The 17,325-nt window shown below is 40.3% G+C and overlaps 1 protein-coding gene across 1 annotated transcript in view; it reads right to left on the bottom strand.

Annotated features, from left to right (window-relative positions):
* cs (citrate synthase) overlaps positions 1 to 17,325 on the bottom strand; it is a 41,910-nt gene continuing 24,585 nt past the window's right edge. The window contains exons 4-11 of the mRNA XM_017487510.3: positions 16,310 to 16,375; positions 15,991 to 16,122; positions 12,979 to 13,167; positions 12,456 to 12,655; positions 3,720 to 3,849; positions 2,855 to 2,956; positions 2,164 to 2,373; positions 1 to 553 (exon numbers count right to left, since the gene is read on the bottom strand). Coding sequence (XP_017342999.1) covers positions 383 to 553; positions 2,164 to 2,373; positions 2,855 to 2,956; positions 3,720 to 3,849; positions 12,456 to 12,655; positions 12,979 to 13,167; positions 15,991 to 16,122; positions 16,310 to 16,375 — 1,200 coding nt within the window. The 3' untranslated portion in view covers positions 1 to 382. The remainder of the gene's footprint in view (positions 554 to 2,163; positions 2,374 to 2,854; positions 2,957 to 3,719; positions 3,850 to 12,455; positions 12,656 to 12,978; positions 13,168 to 15,990; positions 16,123 to 16,309; positions 16,376 to 17,325) is intronic.

Here is a 17,325-nt window from a genome sequence, read left to right on the forward strand (position 1 = left end):
TGTGGGGAAAAAAACTGTCTCTTTATTGGGGAAACTGTCTGTTTATTCCAATAAATGTTATATGTACACACAAATCAAGTGACTCACTAAACTGTAATTAACTAATTACTGTTAATCAGCACCTTTCCTTATTTTATGTACCATAACCTACTGGGGCAAAAATAAGTAATCAATCAGAATTGATGTAGGATATGTAAGAAGAGGAAAATCAATCACAAAGTACTTTGACATAATTTTGAAAATGTCTCAAGTTTTAACAATAACAGCATTGAGTAATAATGGCCCTTTTTAATTTAGGTGGCATTTCTCTTTAAACTCTTCAGTCTAAAGGCTTACTTCACAACTAAACCTTCTGCACCCATCTCCTCTCGGCCTGTTCTCTCTAGGCTGACGTGGCCCTTATTAGGGCCATGAGGCCATCCGTGCTCATGGACTTGGGACGCTCCAGAGGGAAGCCCAGCGCTCTGCTCCAAATCAGCTGAGCCAGCACACCTAGGGCCCGAGACACTCCAAACAGCACGGTGTAGTAGTTCATCTCAGTCATGCCGTAATACTACACACATGAACACAAATGTATTAGCAAACATGTCTGTTAATTAGCACAGATAAAATGCACAGTACATTATATCTTAATAAGAACAATCAATTAAAAATAGCAAGAAATAGTTTGTGATTATATTTGATACACCTTTCAAGAAAATGAAAAATAATATACCTCAGTATAACACATGTAATGTCTTGTAACTTACATACAATAACTACAAATATGAGTGGATTGTTCTCTAGAAGCAGTGCAAAACATAAATCTACATACTTGTTTAAAGCTGCAGTACGGAACTTTTTTTGGTTAAAAATGAACAAAAATATTTTTTTTTGGTGTTTCACTCCCAGTCCATAGCACTAGTTCATGTTTCTTGTTTTGTGTTGTGACCCTGTTTTCTGTGACACGACTCTGATTCCTGCTTTGCCCCGTTTATGCCTGTTTGCCGCTCGCCCGACCCTTCACCTGTTTTGACTACGTTTTTTGGATTATGATGTGGATGTAAACAATAAAGCCACACCCCCCAACAACAACCAATGACAAAACAGGTGGGAGACAGAACAGAAACAAAACAAACGCACGTGTCCACAGTAAACAGCGTCACGGTTGTCAACATCTGAAGAGCATGCGCTCGCTGAGCACTCGTGCACGTGTTCGCCCCGTCATCTCTCCGAGCGCGCTGCCGGAAGGGGAGGTCGTGACATTCGCGCGTCTCACTCTGGTTGCTAGGCTATCTGGTCGCGTCATCAAACACGTCATTGTTCGGTCAAATTTATTTGGCCTTTTCACTTTTTCAGCCGAACACCGAAAGTGCTTTTTTTTTGCTATTTTCGGCCGAATAATTTCAGTTGCGGAACATTCGGTGCATCCCTAAACATTAGTACACTTGTTTCCGCACGGTATGATGTTTCCCATGTTTTTTTGTTTTGCTATGGTCAGTGTGGTAAATTGCACTTATTTTCTGCGAGCTATGAGAGAGCGGGTTACGTCACTTAAGTGTTAAACTTTTCCGCTCACTGTGGTTGTAAAGAGTGGTTATTTGTTACGTATCCTTCCTGTCAGCTCAAACTGGTCAAGCCATTCTCCTCTGAGCTCTTCAACAACCAAGCATTTCCACCTGCAGAACTACTGCTCACTGCATGTTGTTTTGTTTTATTTACCATTCTGTGTACACTCTAGAGACTGTTGTGTATGAAATTCCCAGGAGATCAGCAGTTTCTGAAATACTCAAACCAGACCGGTCTGGCATGAACAACCCTCCCACGGTCAAACTCACTGAGATCACTTTCCCCACATTCTGATGTTTGAAGTGAACATTAACTGAAGCTCTTTTATGCGCATCATCATTACTGAAGACCTGTATCTGCATCATGATATGGAGTTTGCTGTTGTCACATGATTGGCTGATTAAATAATTGCATGAGTTCCTATTCCTACTGTATTTAATCTGCTTATATAAAATAGTTACATCAGCTCATTATGGTAATGTTAAATCAACTCTATGTTATTTTTAACTTGTAGATTACATACCACTTTTTAAATTACTGACTGAAGAAAAAACCCATTAAATTTCAATTGAAACATCTCACACCAGACTCCAGATAATGAGGTTAATGCCTCACCTGCAGTAGTACTCCACTGTGGGCATCAACATTGGGCCATGGGTTCTTGGCCTTACCCTGCTCCAGCAGCACGTTGGGCACAATCTTGTAGAGCTGAGCCACCAACTTGAACATGGGGTCATTGGGGAGGTGTTTCAGGGCAAACTCTCGCTGACATGTGTAGCGTGGGTCTGTCTTTCTCAGGACAGCATGCCCATAGCCAGGCACCACCTGGGATACATGAAAGAGAGGTTAGGCACAATAATGGGCTTCAGTCTATTATTAAAGTCTAAGAAGGGGGTTCAGTACCATTTTTTTTGTTTATTTAAAATAAAATCCACAAACTGAGTTTTACAAATATAAACTTCAGACTAAAACATTACACAACTGTTTGTGTCAGTGTTAATGTCAAATGCCTGTTGAAAGCTGATTGGCTGATGACGGCCATGTTTTTTAATTAAACAGGTCATCATCAAAAATACATGTACAGATTAGTCAGATGAGACCAAAAATTAGGGCATCACATTAAGTGGAAAAAGGAGGTGCCATAAATAAATGAATAATAAAATTATATATATATATATATATATATATATATATATATATATATATATATATATATATATATATATATATATATATATATTAAATGTATGAGTAAACCAAAATTTTCAAAATGTAAACTATTCACAACAGCTTTAGAAGTTCTCACCCTGCCAGATTTTAATGTATTCCAGATGTAATCTCTCATCTTTTCATCGGACACTTCACCACCAAGCTCCTTCTGGAGGGCTGTCAGCCACACAAGCACCTCCTGCAGGAAAAAGACAAAAAGCATCAAACGTATGCGGTTTCATATTCATGCAGATATAGCAGCATATTCTGGATTTTATTCAATGCTAATTAGAAAATGCTAATCCAAACATGTATTTACAATTGCATCTCCTGTGTGTGTGTGCACATAATTTAAGACATAATTCTAATTAAACTGTAAAACATATTTACAGCTACATTTTCATAAACAACAATGCCTGCCAAAACTAAACTTTAAAGGTGTGATATTTAATTTTTATTATCTAAACTGGTCTAATTGTTCCATGTTGAGAAAGCAATCCGTCCCTGTTTGTGACTGCATTCTTGCATACTCAGGCTAAAACATTTTCACTGTCAGTGAGACGTACGTCTGTCAAACACTATGACAAAATTTGATCAACCTTGTAAAAGGTGTATTTTGCATTGCCTGCCATTAATTGCCCCCTCTTGTGAAAACTGCTAAGCTATGTGTAGATCTAAAGAATATACATTTAAACATGTTTAGTGTGGGACCTGATACATTATGGATGTATTATTAATTATGTAATATTATTATTGTTATTATTTAAACAATGGACAATCATGGGTTTGCCCTACTGTTACCCTAGTGTCTGGAGATCACAAGTTCGAATCCCGGCGTTACCATAGTTACCCGTGGCTGGGAGTTCAGAAGAGCAAAAATGGCCAACAACAAAAAAACACTGGATGATCAAAGAACCATTTTGAACACTTCTGGAATAATAGTTTTTTACTCAGACTTGTACCTGGTTAGCGAGTCCATGCAGGGGTCCGGCCAAGCCATTCATGGCTGCACCAAAGGAAAGATAAGGGTCAGAGAGGGCACTGCCCACCAGGTGACTTGTGTGGGCACTGACATTACCACCTTCATGGTCACTAAATCAGGAGAGAAATATACACATGTAGTTTCCATTCTTATATAGTTATCCCAAATTTTCCATGATCACCAATGACAGACTGGTCTTTTAGGAGAGCTACAGGGTACAGTGGCTTCATGTTCATTCTTTCAACATTAAAAATGAAAAAATAATTATTAGGAGGCAACCACACTCACGTCCCGTAATTACCAACGTTTTTAAAATCGGATTTAAGGCTAAACGTCCAATGCACGCGGTGCAATTATCTCCCTCCACTATATTGGCTAGTGCCTCGCCATTTGAGGCGAATGTGTGTCTACAGTGCACGAGGTGAATGAGCCTGGCAGTTATGAAAGGATGGATTTCAAATAAATGATCTTATTTACATAGGAGTGAAATATTTTTATGAGGTATGACAGACCTGTGATAAGTATAGAAATGAAGTGATCAAAATGAGCTGCAACATGCAACTGAAGAAAGAAGGTGGTTGTGGTAGTTAATTAATTAAGGAAAGGATAATTCCTGGCTGAAACCAATCAATACAATCAAACAATACATTAAACAGACTGCATAATAAAGTTGAGAATTCATTAATTAGTTATTTAGATGCAATAAAAATGAATTAACTAAATAATTAATTAATTCACTAACTAACTAACATCAGATAGTCTGTCACAGCATGAGAATATTATCAAGTGCTTATGTCAACCAAATGAGAGACCTGGATTCATGCAAGGTGAGGGTATTCTGTACATTTTTACACTAGGCCTGCACATTTTTTGGACCTACATGTCTTATCTGTATTTCACACCCTGGTTTGTTCTGTTCTCACCAGACATATTCAAGCTAAAGGCAAAATAAATAGCCCCTGGCTGTCTCACTAACTGTGACACTCCAATACTAAATTCATTTTTGCTTGTAGTCCAGCCGGACTCAGTACCCAGGCTAGACGGGCCTTGGTCAGGGAAGTGACCAAGAACCCAATGGCAACGCAGAGATGGGAGAACCAGAAGGACAACCAGTTTAGAAATACCCCAACAATCAGGCCTTTATGGTACAGTTGCTATATGGAAACCATTCCTGAATAAAAGACATATAGAAGGCACTTACAGGACCCTAAGGGAATCAGGAAAAAGATTCTCTGGTCTGAAGAGGCAAACATTTAACACAATGGGCAGAACTCTGAACACTACATCTAGTGGACTGCTCATCAATGCTAATATACTAGTACTACCTCCACAATGGAGCATGATTGTGACAGCATTATGCTATGGAGTGCTTCTTAGTGGCAGGGACAGGGGGAATGGTCAGAATTGAGGGAAAAATAATTTGCAGCCAAATACAAAGATTCTTGAAAAAAACCTACTCGAGAGTGCCGACAACCACAGGCTGGTGGAAAGGTTCACACGTCAGCATCGGGCTGCACAGTTAATCGTTTTTAATCCAGAATCGCGATTTGAAAGGTACGATTTTCAAATCGCAAGAGCTGTGATTATTCTGGACTATAAAATATGGTAACAAGCATCCACGTAGTTAATGACTGTTTGCTTCCTGAGCATTTTACGTTTGACGCAGAGTTTAACCAATAGGGGGCATTAACACTGTACATGCTGAGTGAATGAGCAAAGAACATCATTTGGAAAGATGAGCGGGAGCAGTTCAACATAGTGTGTCCTTCTGAAGTCCTGCTGATGACTTGATAGCCAAGACAAAAAAATATCACAGGATATGTTTGGAATTATTTTGGATTTCGACATTCTGATGTACTTCAACGGCAAGCACTCTGTAAAACCTGCCAAATGTCCGAGGCAACACAATCAACCTGTATCACTACCTGCAGAAGTATCACTGACACATCTATGATGAACGCATGGCCAAAACACGGATTTGTCTCAATCACCATGACCGACATCCAAGCAAATTTCAACTGCTCAAGCATTAGAAAGTTCCACACCTTATAACAAATCTTTACGAAGGTACTGCGAAATAACAGACGCCATAACAAGCTACCTGGCTAAAGATATGGTGCCGATTAACACTGTCCCAAAAGATGGTTTTAAGAATCTTATCCTAATGCTCGATAAAAGATATTGCATTCCCTCTCGTATGTTCTTTACTCAAACCATTCAAAAACTGTACGATACGTGCAGGAAGAAGGTTGAACCTGAGCTGAAAGATGTGGAAAATTACGCGACAACAACTGACACATATGGTCCAGCAGCACGACTGAACCATATCACTGACTGTCTCACTGTTCATTACATACGTGAGGATTGTAAATGAAAGCGTTTTAACAAACGCCATACTTTCCCATTGTCCATATATGAGAAAGCATCGCTTCTGTATTGACAGATGTGCTAGCTGGCTGGGGTCTGAACCAAGAAGGCCAGTAGTGCATCACCACAGACAATGCAGCTAACATAATACGGGCAGAGGAAATGTATGATGTACCAAGCTTCAGTGTTTTGGTCAGACTCCATCTTGCTACTGCTGTTCATAAGTGTTCATATACAATATAAATTTTATAATCGGAAATTATTCATATAGAATACATAATCATGTACGTGTCAAAAAGACATTAAAATTGTAACCATAAAATATATTGGTAACACTTTATAGTAAAATTCAAACTGTTAACATGTTGAGTATTTTAATGAGTGTTAATGTTGAGTATTTAATGTATTTAAACTAACATTAACTTAAATAAATAAATGCTGCAGTTATTTGCTTGATTTGTCATGACAGATATTTGCATCATGACAGTTACATCTGAAAAAAAATGCTACAATGTTGAAGTGTTTTTAAAAACAGTAGCACTAGAAATTTTGTTGTTTTGTTTGTTTATTGTAGTGTTAGAAGATAAATTTGTGATTATGCTTGGTCTTTCTTTGATGCTGTGCAAACCACCACAACAAACCTGCAGCTCTTTTTACAAATAACAGTAAATCGCATTTTAAATCGCAAATTGCAATTTTTATCAGAAAAATCGTGCAGGCCTACTTCAACATGGGAATGACTCGAAGCATATATTCAAGACAATGCAAGAGTAGCTTCAGCAGAAGTGTCTGAATGTCGTTGAATGGCCCAGCCAAAGCCCAGATTTGAACCCCATAGAACATTTGTGGAGACAACTCAAGATGGCAGTTCACAGATGCTCCCCATCTGATTTAACTCTAGAGGTTCTGCTAGGACCAATGTGAGAAACTGAAACTGTTTGTAAAGTTTGTAGAGACTTACACAAGAACACTTGAAGCTGTACCTGCTGTCTGTTTTGGTGGGAGAGTGGTCGAGCATGGGTTTGTAAATGGAGGGCAGACTCGGGGGAAGTTGTAGTAGGGATGAGCATGCACCTGTGGGTAGTTCATTAAGTGCAGGGCAAAAGATGGTCCCCGAAATGGTCACCAGCACACCTGATTTTTTAAAAATTTGCAACTAGTTTTGATCCTGACAGTTACCAGTGATACTTCTGAAACTAGTCCAGTGCCATGCTAACTAACATGCATGATATAGCTTAACTAGCTAGCCAACGTTAGCTAGTGGTAGACAAGGATCTTTGACAATTGACAAGAAACTAAATGGCCATACAAAACCACACAGCTTTTTCTCACTCCCTGCCCGTCTAAACCCTACATCACATGCCATCAACACAAAGACTGACTTGATCAGGTGTTGTCATCCCAAACAGGTTTAGTCAGTATTCAGTCACTGCCAGATGATAACCGGGAAGCATAGCTAATAGCTAGAGTCTTATGGGCCTGTGTCTCCCTTGCCTGCAAGGCAGTTTAATTCAGCGTGGCTACAGGGGTTTGCCTAGTTACGTTAAGACAAGGGAAAAATGAAAAAGATTCAGTGAAAAAGATTCAGTGAAGAAGCATGGTGAGAGTAAAACATAACAACAAGGACTGTTATCGCTAGAAGTGCTCCTTGTGCCACCCCAATAGCGAAAGCTATGAAATGTGACAGAGAAATAAAGATCTAAGAATTTAAATAAAATTCAATGCAGCTGAATAAATACTGTTCACAACGTTAAACCTTCAAGTGGCATAGATGGGTCAGAAGTTTGATAATGACACAGCATGTGCAGAGTTTGTAGATTGCACTGCTGATGAATTGAAACTGTGTGCTGTAAGAGCTTTAAAGGCAAATTACATGTTATAACCAATTACAGAACAGACATCAAAGGAAAAGACATCACGTACTGTAGGCACGTATCTGATGAATGCCTGTGACTCATCTAATGTTGGCCGAGTTTGATCATCATGCTGAAGAAACCTTAAACACCATCATGCTGCTGCTTGAAAATGCTGACCCAACCACTCCAAACTGGTAGGTACACATAATGAGTGCTAATGGAGAAGAAGGTGCAAGCATTAACATGGGCAGAACTGGGGGCACTTTTCAAACATGAGATAGGTGAACATGTTCTGCCCTTCCTCTGTCTACCCCATCAGCTGGTGATCCTGAGAACCTAAAAGTCCCAAAAGCAAGCGGGAGCTGAAAGCAAAAGGTGCAGAGTTAGGCTGCACAGTACAAAACCCATCGGCTGTTAAAACTCAGCGCTGGCATTCCACACATCTCAGTTTTCCTTCAGTCAAATTATACAATAGGGCAGGGGCAATATATTGCTGTGCATCATCACATGGAGAGCCTTGCTCTCTAAAAACACTGACATAAAGGGAAGCTCATTGTGTAGCAACTGGAAAACCTATCGTTTGTTGCCTTCAGTCACTTTTTCCCCGACCTTATATCAGAGGTCTCAAAACTCAGCCTCAGTCTTTTGAAGAATTCTATGATTCTACAAGACGTTGCTGCAAGTGCTGTGTGAATTGTGTGGGGACAGGGTTTAAGGAAAAGACACTGAGGGTAGGGAAGCTGAAGGAATTCTTACTGGACATGGCTCGAGATTCTAAGAGTGAAGGTACAGAGCAGCAGTACAGAACCAAATCAAGTCAAAAGTGTGCAGTTCCATGAGTGTAGCAACACTGGAAGCCCTTCGCTTGAGCTGTTTGATCCAGAACCCAGTGTGAAGACCCTGTCCCTGTCTTCACACTGGGTTCTGGATCAAACAGCTCAAGCGAAGGGCTTCCAGTGTTGCTACACTCATGACTGGTTGACAGCAAGCAAAAGGAAGTGCAGGAAGCACAGACCAGACTATATTGGTTATAGTGGATGTGACATGACATGATAATGGTTGGTGACACTGACTCTAAGACTGAGGAATAATCAACAAACAACTACCAGTACATGGTTTACCAGCAGAACAGATCAGACAAGGACAGTAGTGGAGGCAGTGAAATGAAAAAAAAAATTTTTTAAGCCATAATTGTGAATTGTTTAGAATTTATAGATATTACACGACTGTAGTATTCATGTTTATGTTATTTATTCTAGTGTTATTATTATGTATAAGACCGTGTGGAAGACATCACAGACAATGGAAGGCAGAGCAGACAGCACAGACTGAGGAGAAAAAAGGCTCTTAGTGTCCAACATCATTTGTTGATTTCATGCTTGATATGTAAAGCAAATTTTGGCTCCTAAATATTTTTGGTTTAGGAGTGAAAGGCTGCTTAAGATTTTTGTTTGTCTGGAGTCCTGAAGTGTTCTGTGTTTTAGTGAACGGTGGCAAGGAGATAAAAGAAGGAAGTGGAACATAAGCCGGAGACCAAGAGCTGAACTTCGTGTTTGTCTCTGTGTGAGACCACAAGTTATAAAATGCTGAAAATCACTCACCAAAAAGGGGGAAAGAGCTCTTTTAAGTTGATCCATGACTGCCTGAAACTCAAATATCTTCAATGTATAACAAAAACAATAGAATTGGACTTGCTGTTCCAATACTTTTCATAGGGGACAGTATCCATTGACGAACTGCTCGATCAGTTAGGGGCCGCTCTCTTTTAGTCAACACTGGATTTGACTAAGAGATGTTGGCAGATTCCATTCACTGTAATATCCAATACTCCAAGAAAAGGCTCTTTACCACTCGGTTCAGAGCCCCAGACACATTTCAACGACTCATGGACAGAATCCTCTGCCCACACACTGCCCTTGCTGCGAGCCTATTTAGATGACATTATTTATAGTAATGAGTGCCAGCAGCAGCACCTTCAACATCATAAGGCTGTCCTGAGATCCTTCAGACTTAATTCCTTAAGTCTCAAGGGTTGTACTTAATTATTCAGATGTCACCAGCCTTCTGAATTATTTCAATAAAAAGGGAGCACCAGATACAACCAGTGGATGGAGCCGTGCCAATGGGCCTTTACTCAAGTAATAGCTGCACTTTGCGGCGGGCCGCTCTTACATTCTCCTGACTTCTCCCTTCCCTTTGTTTTACAGACAGACGTGTCGGACCGACGTGTTGACAGACGTGTTGTCCCTGGTGGTGGAGGGGGAAGAGTGTCCAGTGCTGTACATCAGCTGCAAGCTGTCAGTGACTGAGAACAAGTAGAGCCCAATCTGTTGGGATGAGACTACAACCTCTGTTCAGACCACTAACCACTCCAGACTCGTGTGTTTGTGTGCATGTCTGTGTGAGACCACGAGTTACAAAGGGCTGAAGAGCATGCACAAAAAGAAGGAAGGAAAAAGAGCCCTTTAAGATAACCCAAGCCTGCATCCAATGTGCTAATTTCCTTGCAACCCTTGAGTGTGTCACACTTCCAAGGAGCTTCTACAAAGTACTGAAGAAAGGATCTGAATACTTATATAAATGAAACCTTTCCAAAATGTCTAAAAATGCTTTTCACTTTGTCATGATGGGTTATTTTGCACAGATTGAAAAGGGGCAGTGGTGGCTTGGTGGTTAAGGCTCTGGGTTACTGATCGGAGGGTTGGGGGTTCAAGCCCCAGAACTGCCAAACTGTTGGGCCCTTGAGCAAGGCCCTTAACCCTCTCTACTCCAGGGGCGCTGTATCATGGCTGACCCTGCACTTGACCCCAGCTTCCTGACATGACACATCATTAATCCATTTAAACTAAATATATAAATACAAAAATTGTCAAAAAGCTAAGGGTACTGAATACTTTCTGAATCAACTGACACGACGCTATCCTGTATATTAAACATACGTATTGCTAACATTCAAATAGCTCTGCTACTCACTGCCCTACTTTGCATAATACACATGCTTCATGACAGGAGAAATAAGAGACTAATCATTCATTTGAGACTATGTTCATTTTTAACCCATCAAGATGATATACTCCCTCTCTCTCTCTCTCTCGCTGTCGAGTTACACATGATACTCCTGAGATACCAGTGATCCTGACCCCTTCTGTTCTCCAGACTTGCCTGGTCCATCCTGATGCCCTAATTCTGGTCGGAGTTCTCATCAATTGGAAGTCACATGCTGCTGCTGAGGATGTCCCACATGGTGCAGCCTAAAGATCACTGAGATTACTGAGGATGGTACCACTGTAAAACCATAAAGATGGCTTTGCACCTCAATTCATATGAACAGTTATGGTATGATGACTAGGACTGCAACTGCTATGATAGCTTTAGGGCTGCAATTACCACAAACAGTTCTGCACTCGAGTCTCCAACAGTGAACAGTGGAGAAGTTCAACAAAACACACTTCATGTAGAAACTGTAATGAATTTCCTGCTTACAGAAGTGCACTATTTGAGCATGTAGAATTAGCACATTTATAGAAGGGGTGTATTTATTTATAAGTGCACTATCCGGTGTCACCCAGATGGGGATGGGCTCTGTCTTGTGTCTGATTCCTCTCAAGGTTTCTTCCTCATATTGTCTGAGGGAGTTTTTCCATGCTACCGTCGCCTCTGGCTTGCTCATTAGTGATAAATTTATACATTTAAAATCAATACCCTGAATTTATATATTTCTGAAAGCTGCTGTGGGACAATGTCCGTTGTTAAAAGTGCTATACAAATAAAACTGAATTGAACTGCATTGCATATACCAACTACCAACATTTTGGCCAGCGATGGAGGGCAAAAATGTGACAGATCTGCTGAATATAAGTACAAGATTATACTGCAAACACATCTGACATGACCCTTGTGTGTCAGTCTCTAAAATTAGATGAAAACACCAAGATGAAAACGTTTTTAAGACAGCCTTTCGGTGCTGATTCAATTCGGGTTAAAGAGTGTGCAGAATTAAAAAATTCATCTAGCACTACAGAGACCTAATTCTCTGACAGCACAACTAAAAACTAACATCAGAATAAAAGCCCAGTACTTCAGACGCCCCTGTGAGTCACACCAGTGAACACTTAATCCAGTTTTTACATTTTATTATATTCTAATTCTGTACCAAAAATGTATAATATCAAATTTGAATTTTGAACATTAACCCCCAGTTAAAGATATGATTCGAGTCTGGCTAGAGTCTGGCTAGCGTCTTCATTTTCTGTCTATGTTTAACTGCAGGGTGACTCCATGTAGAAAGCAGAAGAATTATATGGCAGCTTGTGCTGCACTTTTACTGGAACGTGTCATATTGGTACGAAACGTCCATGCGGTTCCTTCGTGACAAAAACTTTTTACAGGACGTCTGGACGTCTGCTAGCCGTGCAAGTCCCAGCCCTGACATCTACCCTAGTTACATCTTTTAATCCTCCTGATGCACCAAACATATACAGATGAGTACCAACCTATGGATGGTGAGATAGAGTCTCATGAGCTCAGTGAACTGGGGATCATTGTAGCCCAACATGTTGGTGAAATTGTGAGACCAATCCAGGTTGGAATCGATGGCTCCAATGCTGCTGCCCTCACGGTACAGGTTGCGGTAGATCTTAGCCGCCACACAGGGAAGCTTGGAAATCAAGTCCATGGAGTCCTCATACACAAACTAAACCAGAAAAAAAAGTAATGAGAGACAGAGGGAATATTTAATTTAGGACACAACATATTAGCATAGTGAGACACACAATTGGATTGCACGTTACTATACTTTCCCCCAAATAAACTTGCCTCCCAGTACTTGCTCTTGTTGACTCCCTTGATTTGATTTTTAATTTCTACCCAATTTTAGCTTTGTCACATTAAAATGTAAATGTATTATCATTTATAGGGGTACATTCATAAATTTAACATTTATATCCTGAATTTATATATTGCTGTAAAGCTGTTTTGTGACAATGTCCATAAAATTGAATTGAATTGAATTATTACCTCCCAGTACTTGCTCTTATGGACTCCCTCGGAGTAGGCTCGGGCAAAGCTGCTTTCACTATTTAGAGCAGTGATAGCAGCACTAAACTGAGACATAGGGTGCAGGTTGGTTGGGAAGTTATCCAACATTGTGACCACATGAGAAGGCAGGGCTGCCCTCTTAGCCCACTCTTTCGACAACCAGTTCACCTGTGGAGACAATAAGGCAGGGTTAGGACTGCTGGAGGGTTGCTAAGCTACAGTAGCACAGACATGGTGATCTGTCCATCATTATTCTTTCAACAGAATGGTATTGTCTAAGACAGTGGTTTTCAAAGTGGGGGCCGCCAGGGGGCGCCCGTGGGCCTCAACAATTCTCACTCTCAGACAACCACACACACAATCAATTCCTAATATAATGTAATGTAAAGATGTAAGATGTAATTATTAATATAAAGGGGGATATATTCAGAAGTCTGCATTTTTAATGTGTTTTAAAGTCATCTTGCAAAAGGGGGCCTCTGTCAAATGTTACTGCCATTTGGGGGGGCCTTGCCCTGGAAAAGTTTGGGACCCCTGGTCTAAGATAATTCTCATTGTCTAAGATAAGCATTCATCCGTAAAAAAGAAAATGCAGTGCAGTATTATAACCCCTAAAATATGCCTTTTGCAGCCGAACCAAACCATAAAGAAAAATGCAGAGCAAGGAAAGATAATACTGTCTCTCCAGAAAAGCAATAGAATGGAAAATTATCCAAACCTCTGGTATTATTTCACCAAAACCCCCCCACCGCTTTCCTTTCAATTACATGAAATCAGAAATTCACTCAGAACACTCCTTAGTCATGTAGTGTGTTGGCTGTGTGATAATTACATGCTATATCAATGTGTAAATCCCTCTGATCTGCTTAAAGGTTTTGCTCGTGCATGACAATGTGTGTATATTTAGTTGATCTCTATTCTAGGACATTTATCCACGGGTACATGCCGAAGAGAAACTGGAGATGGTACTGGCATTTCCCAGCTATCTACGAGTCAAATAATGACGCATCTCACCTGCATTCATGTCATTCACACTACAATAGATTTCTAAACCAGCAGCGGAAAGGGCAGCAAAAACGGCATTGCACAGTTTCGAAGTATAAATGGGGCAACAGATTGCACACGTACTCATATAAACTTTATTTTTTAAATCTCATTTATTTATTTGACAAGCTACTTGTAGATATACCACATTAATTGATTTATGGTTTACTCTACTTCATTAGACCTTTTTAACACGGCTCACGTCATCCATATCAAGCAGCACCTCAAGCGGGCTACTGGACTTTTAAAGAGAAGTTGTTTTAGCATATATAAATGGTAAATGGTCTGCACTTATATATGGCACTGTGTCGTTGTTTCTTCATGCAAATGAGTGTGGCCATGCACAAGCACACCACGTTACACAGTGTGGGATACATCAGTGGCCTGTGCATACAGCTGGGCATACAAAGGTGTGATAACTACCAATTTTCTTGTGCGCATGTGAGGGTCTTATGTACAAATTTAAAACTTGTTCTATGCATGCAAAAAGGCCCAACAATGTCTTTACTGCTAAGGAGGATGAGGAGGGTCAACCTGCCCAATCAGCTACTCATTAAATTCTACAAGTCCATGGGGGAGTGTAGCTTTAGCTGATCGATATGGGTATTTGGAATCAATCTACTGTAATGGCTATAAAATTGGATGACTTAGATGGCAGAAAATGCATCTGCAACTTTAAAATGCCCAAGAAATGGCAAAGAAATCTGAAAGAAATCTGTTCTTTTGGTGCATTGGGTGATAAACACAACCCCAGGCAAAAAAAAATGCATCATCATCCTGAAAATGACTTCACCACCAAACCTATTTTCTATCGATGGAATGAGAAAAGTATCCAAAATTTCAACGTGTACACCTGTGCATTGACTGTTAAGGTGTCTCCTGGTCCTTTACCCGACGTGCAACCACATTTCATAAATGAGTGGGGAAATTTGACTGATTTCCTCAGGCATTCATCTTTATATGTTTCATTAGAACGGCACCAGACAAAAGTTCCAGCATCATCTCCTTGGCCAATGCAGATTCGTGATTCACTGAATATCACTTTCATCCAATCATCCACACTCCATGATTACTTCTCTTCAACCCACTGTAACCTTGTTTTCTTCTGTTTACCTGTTAATGCTGATATTCTTTTGGCTTTTCGATACATAAATCCTACTTCATTCAGCCGATCTCTTACAGTCCTGTCACAAACGTTGACTCCTGTTTCCATCCATTTGTTTTGTTGTGCATTTTGTATTTTCAAGGCATATTGCTTTGAGTTTTCCATCCTGACATTTATCTGTCTTCCATGATCTACCTGTATGTTTTCCTTTTAGAACCTTCCCATTTTGTTTATTCTTGCACTAAATTTTAGACACAGCTGACTGTTAACAACCGACATCTTTTGCCACACTCCGTGTTGGATTTCCTTCTCAAAGGATAATCCTTTCCATTCTTTCAAATGACAACTCTCATGTTGGAGTCATGTGTCCTTTCAAAAAGGTTAAGGTCTGTAAGCACTCTTTTGACTGTAGACCAATTTGCATTTTTAGACTTGTAGTGGTATTTGTTTTAGAAATGCAAATTACAAGGTGATTCCATAATTTGTTCCTCTACTTGATCTGGAAAAAATGCCATTAATTAAAATAATTCCATTTAAAATATTTGAGGTATGTTTCATGAAGCCAAAATGTTCAGCCATTAAACAAAAGTTGCTGTGTGTCATATCTGTGCATTGTATATTTGCTACGAAGCAAAAAACCCGGGTGAACATCCTCCAAGTGTGGTGATTCCATAATCTTTTGCCAGAGGTTGTATTATCATACTCTACTGTTAAAATTAGGTGTGGCTATGCAAAATTCATAATGGTTGGCAGATCTGCCAACCATTATATATTATATATATTATATATACACATTATATATATCTGCCAACCATTAGTAACCATTAATTAGCACTCCTCACCTGTTCCTCAGTGGGCACCTGGCCTGTGACCAGCAGCCAGAAGAGTCCCTCAGGCAGTGGTTCCTCACCTCCGGCAGCCTTTGGCAATAGCTGCTGACATTCTGGAATGCTGTAGCCACGAAAACGAATTCCCTGAAGACCATGAATGCACAAAAGTATACACGCAATAGGTGGTCATATTTTTCTGGATGATATTGAACTTGGCCTCAGCACGCAGAGTCAAATATGAATTATAGTTAAAGTGGTTTATTGATACAAACAAGTCAAAACATGTTTATAAAGGCTAAAATTTAAGTGGCCTACATAATGTACCACTTACCTCATCAGGGTCAAGCACAGAGGTCTCATATACTAAGCCCTTCATACCCCTCATCCCTCCATAAACCTGTAACACAAATTTGCATATTAAAATATTAGACATACCATACCCATGTCAGTAATACGTGGCATACAGAAAAACCTAGCCAAATTACCAATCACATGTGTTAGCACATAGAGAATAAAAAATCATGTTATATTTTTAAGACTAATTAATTAGAAACCATCCAGAAACTATGGGTGGATAAAACTATCCGAGCTGCAGTGAATGTGCGCACGGCCGTGTACATCAGAGGGCTCATGTCGGGGAATATGAGCGAGTACAAAGCGGCATGCTACACACGCACTGAAAGCCTCTAAACTCTGGTACAGGGAGCGGGCGGAGACTCGTTTCCAACTCAATGACTCCTGGAGCATGTGGCGGGGACTGAGGACAGCATTTCTGGCCACGTACTGAGATCCTGCGCTGATCAGCTAGCTGGTTTGTTCACTTACATCTTCAATGAATCCCTAGCTAAGAGTGTGGTCCCCACCGGCTTTAGAAAATCTGTTGTCATTCCTGTGCCTAAGAGCAAAAAGCCCTCTTGCCTAAATTGTGCTGTAATCTTAACAGCGCTTGTCATGAAGGTTTTTGAGAGGCTTATCAAAAACTTTCTGCTGGTATATCCCTGTCACCATACATGGTGCCATGGCTGATGTCAGGAGAAATGTACACATCACTCCAATACTGAAGTCCTCGCACTGGCTCCCGGTCAGATTTCGCACTGATTCCTAATGATCACATATAAGGCACTGCATGGTCTGGCCCCTCAGTATCTGTCTGCGCTTTTAACTTTATATACTCCCAAGCGTCATCTGTGCTCCTCTCGAGTTGGTCTACTGGCTGTCCCACAGACACAGTAGTGAACTGTAGGGGACAGGGTTTTCTCGTCCAATGCTCCTAGACTCTGGAATGCACTTCCTGCTCGTATTAGAGATCCACAGAATTTGAGCATTTTTAAATCTACCCTAAAAACT

Source organism: Ictalurus punctatus, chromosome 15 (genome assembly GCF_001660625.3).
Source record: "Ictalurus punctatus breed USDA103 chromosome 15, Coco_2.0, whole genome shotgun sequence".
NCBI classification, from domain to species: Eukaryota; Metazoa; Chordata; class Actinopteri; order Siluriformes; family Ictaluridae; genus Ictalurus; species Ictalurus punctatus.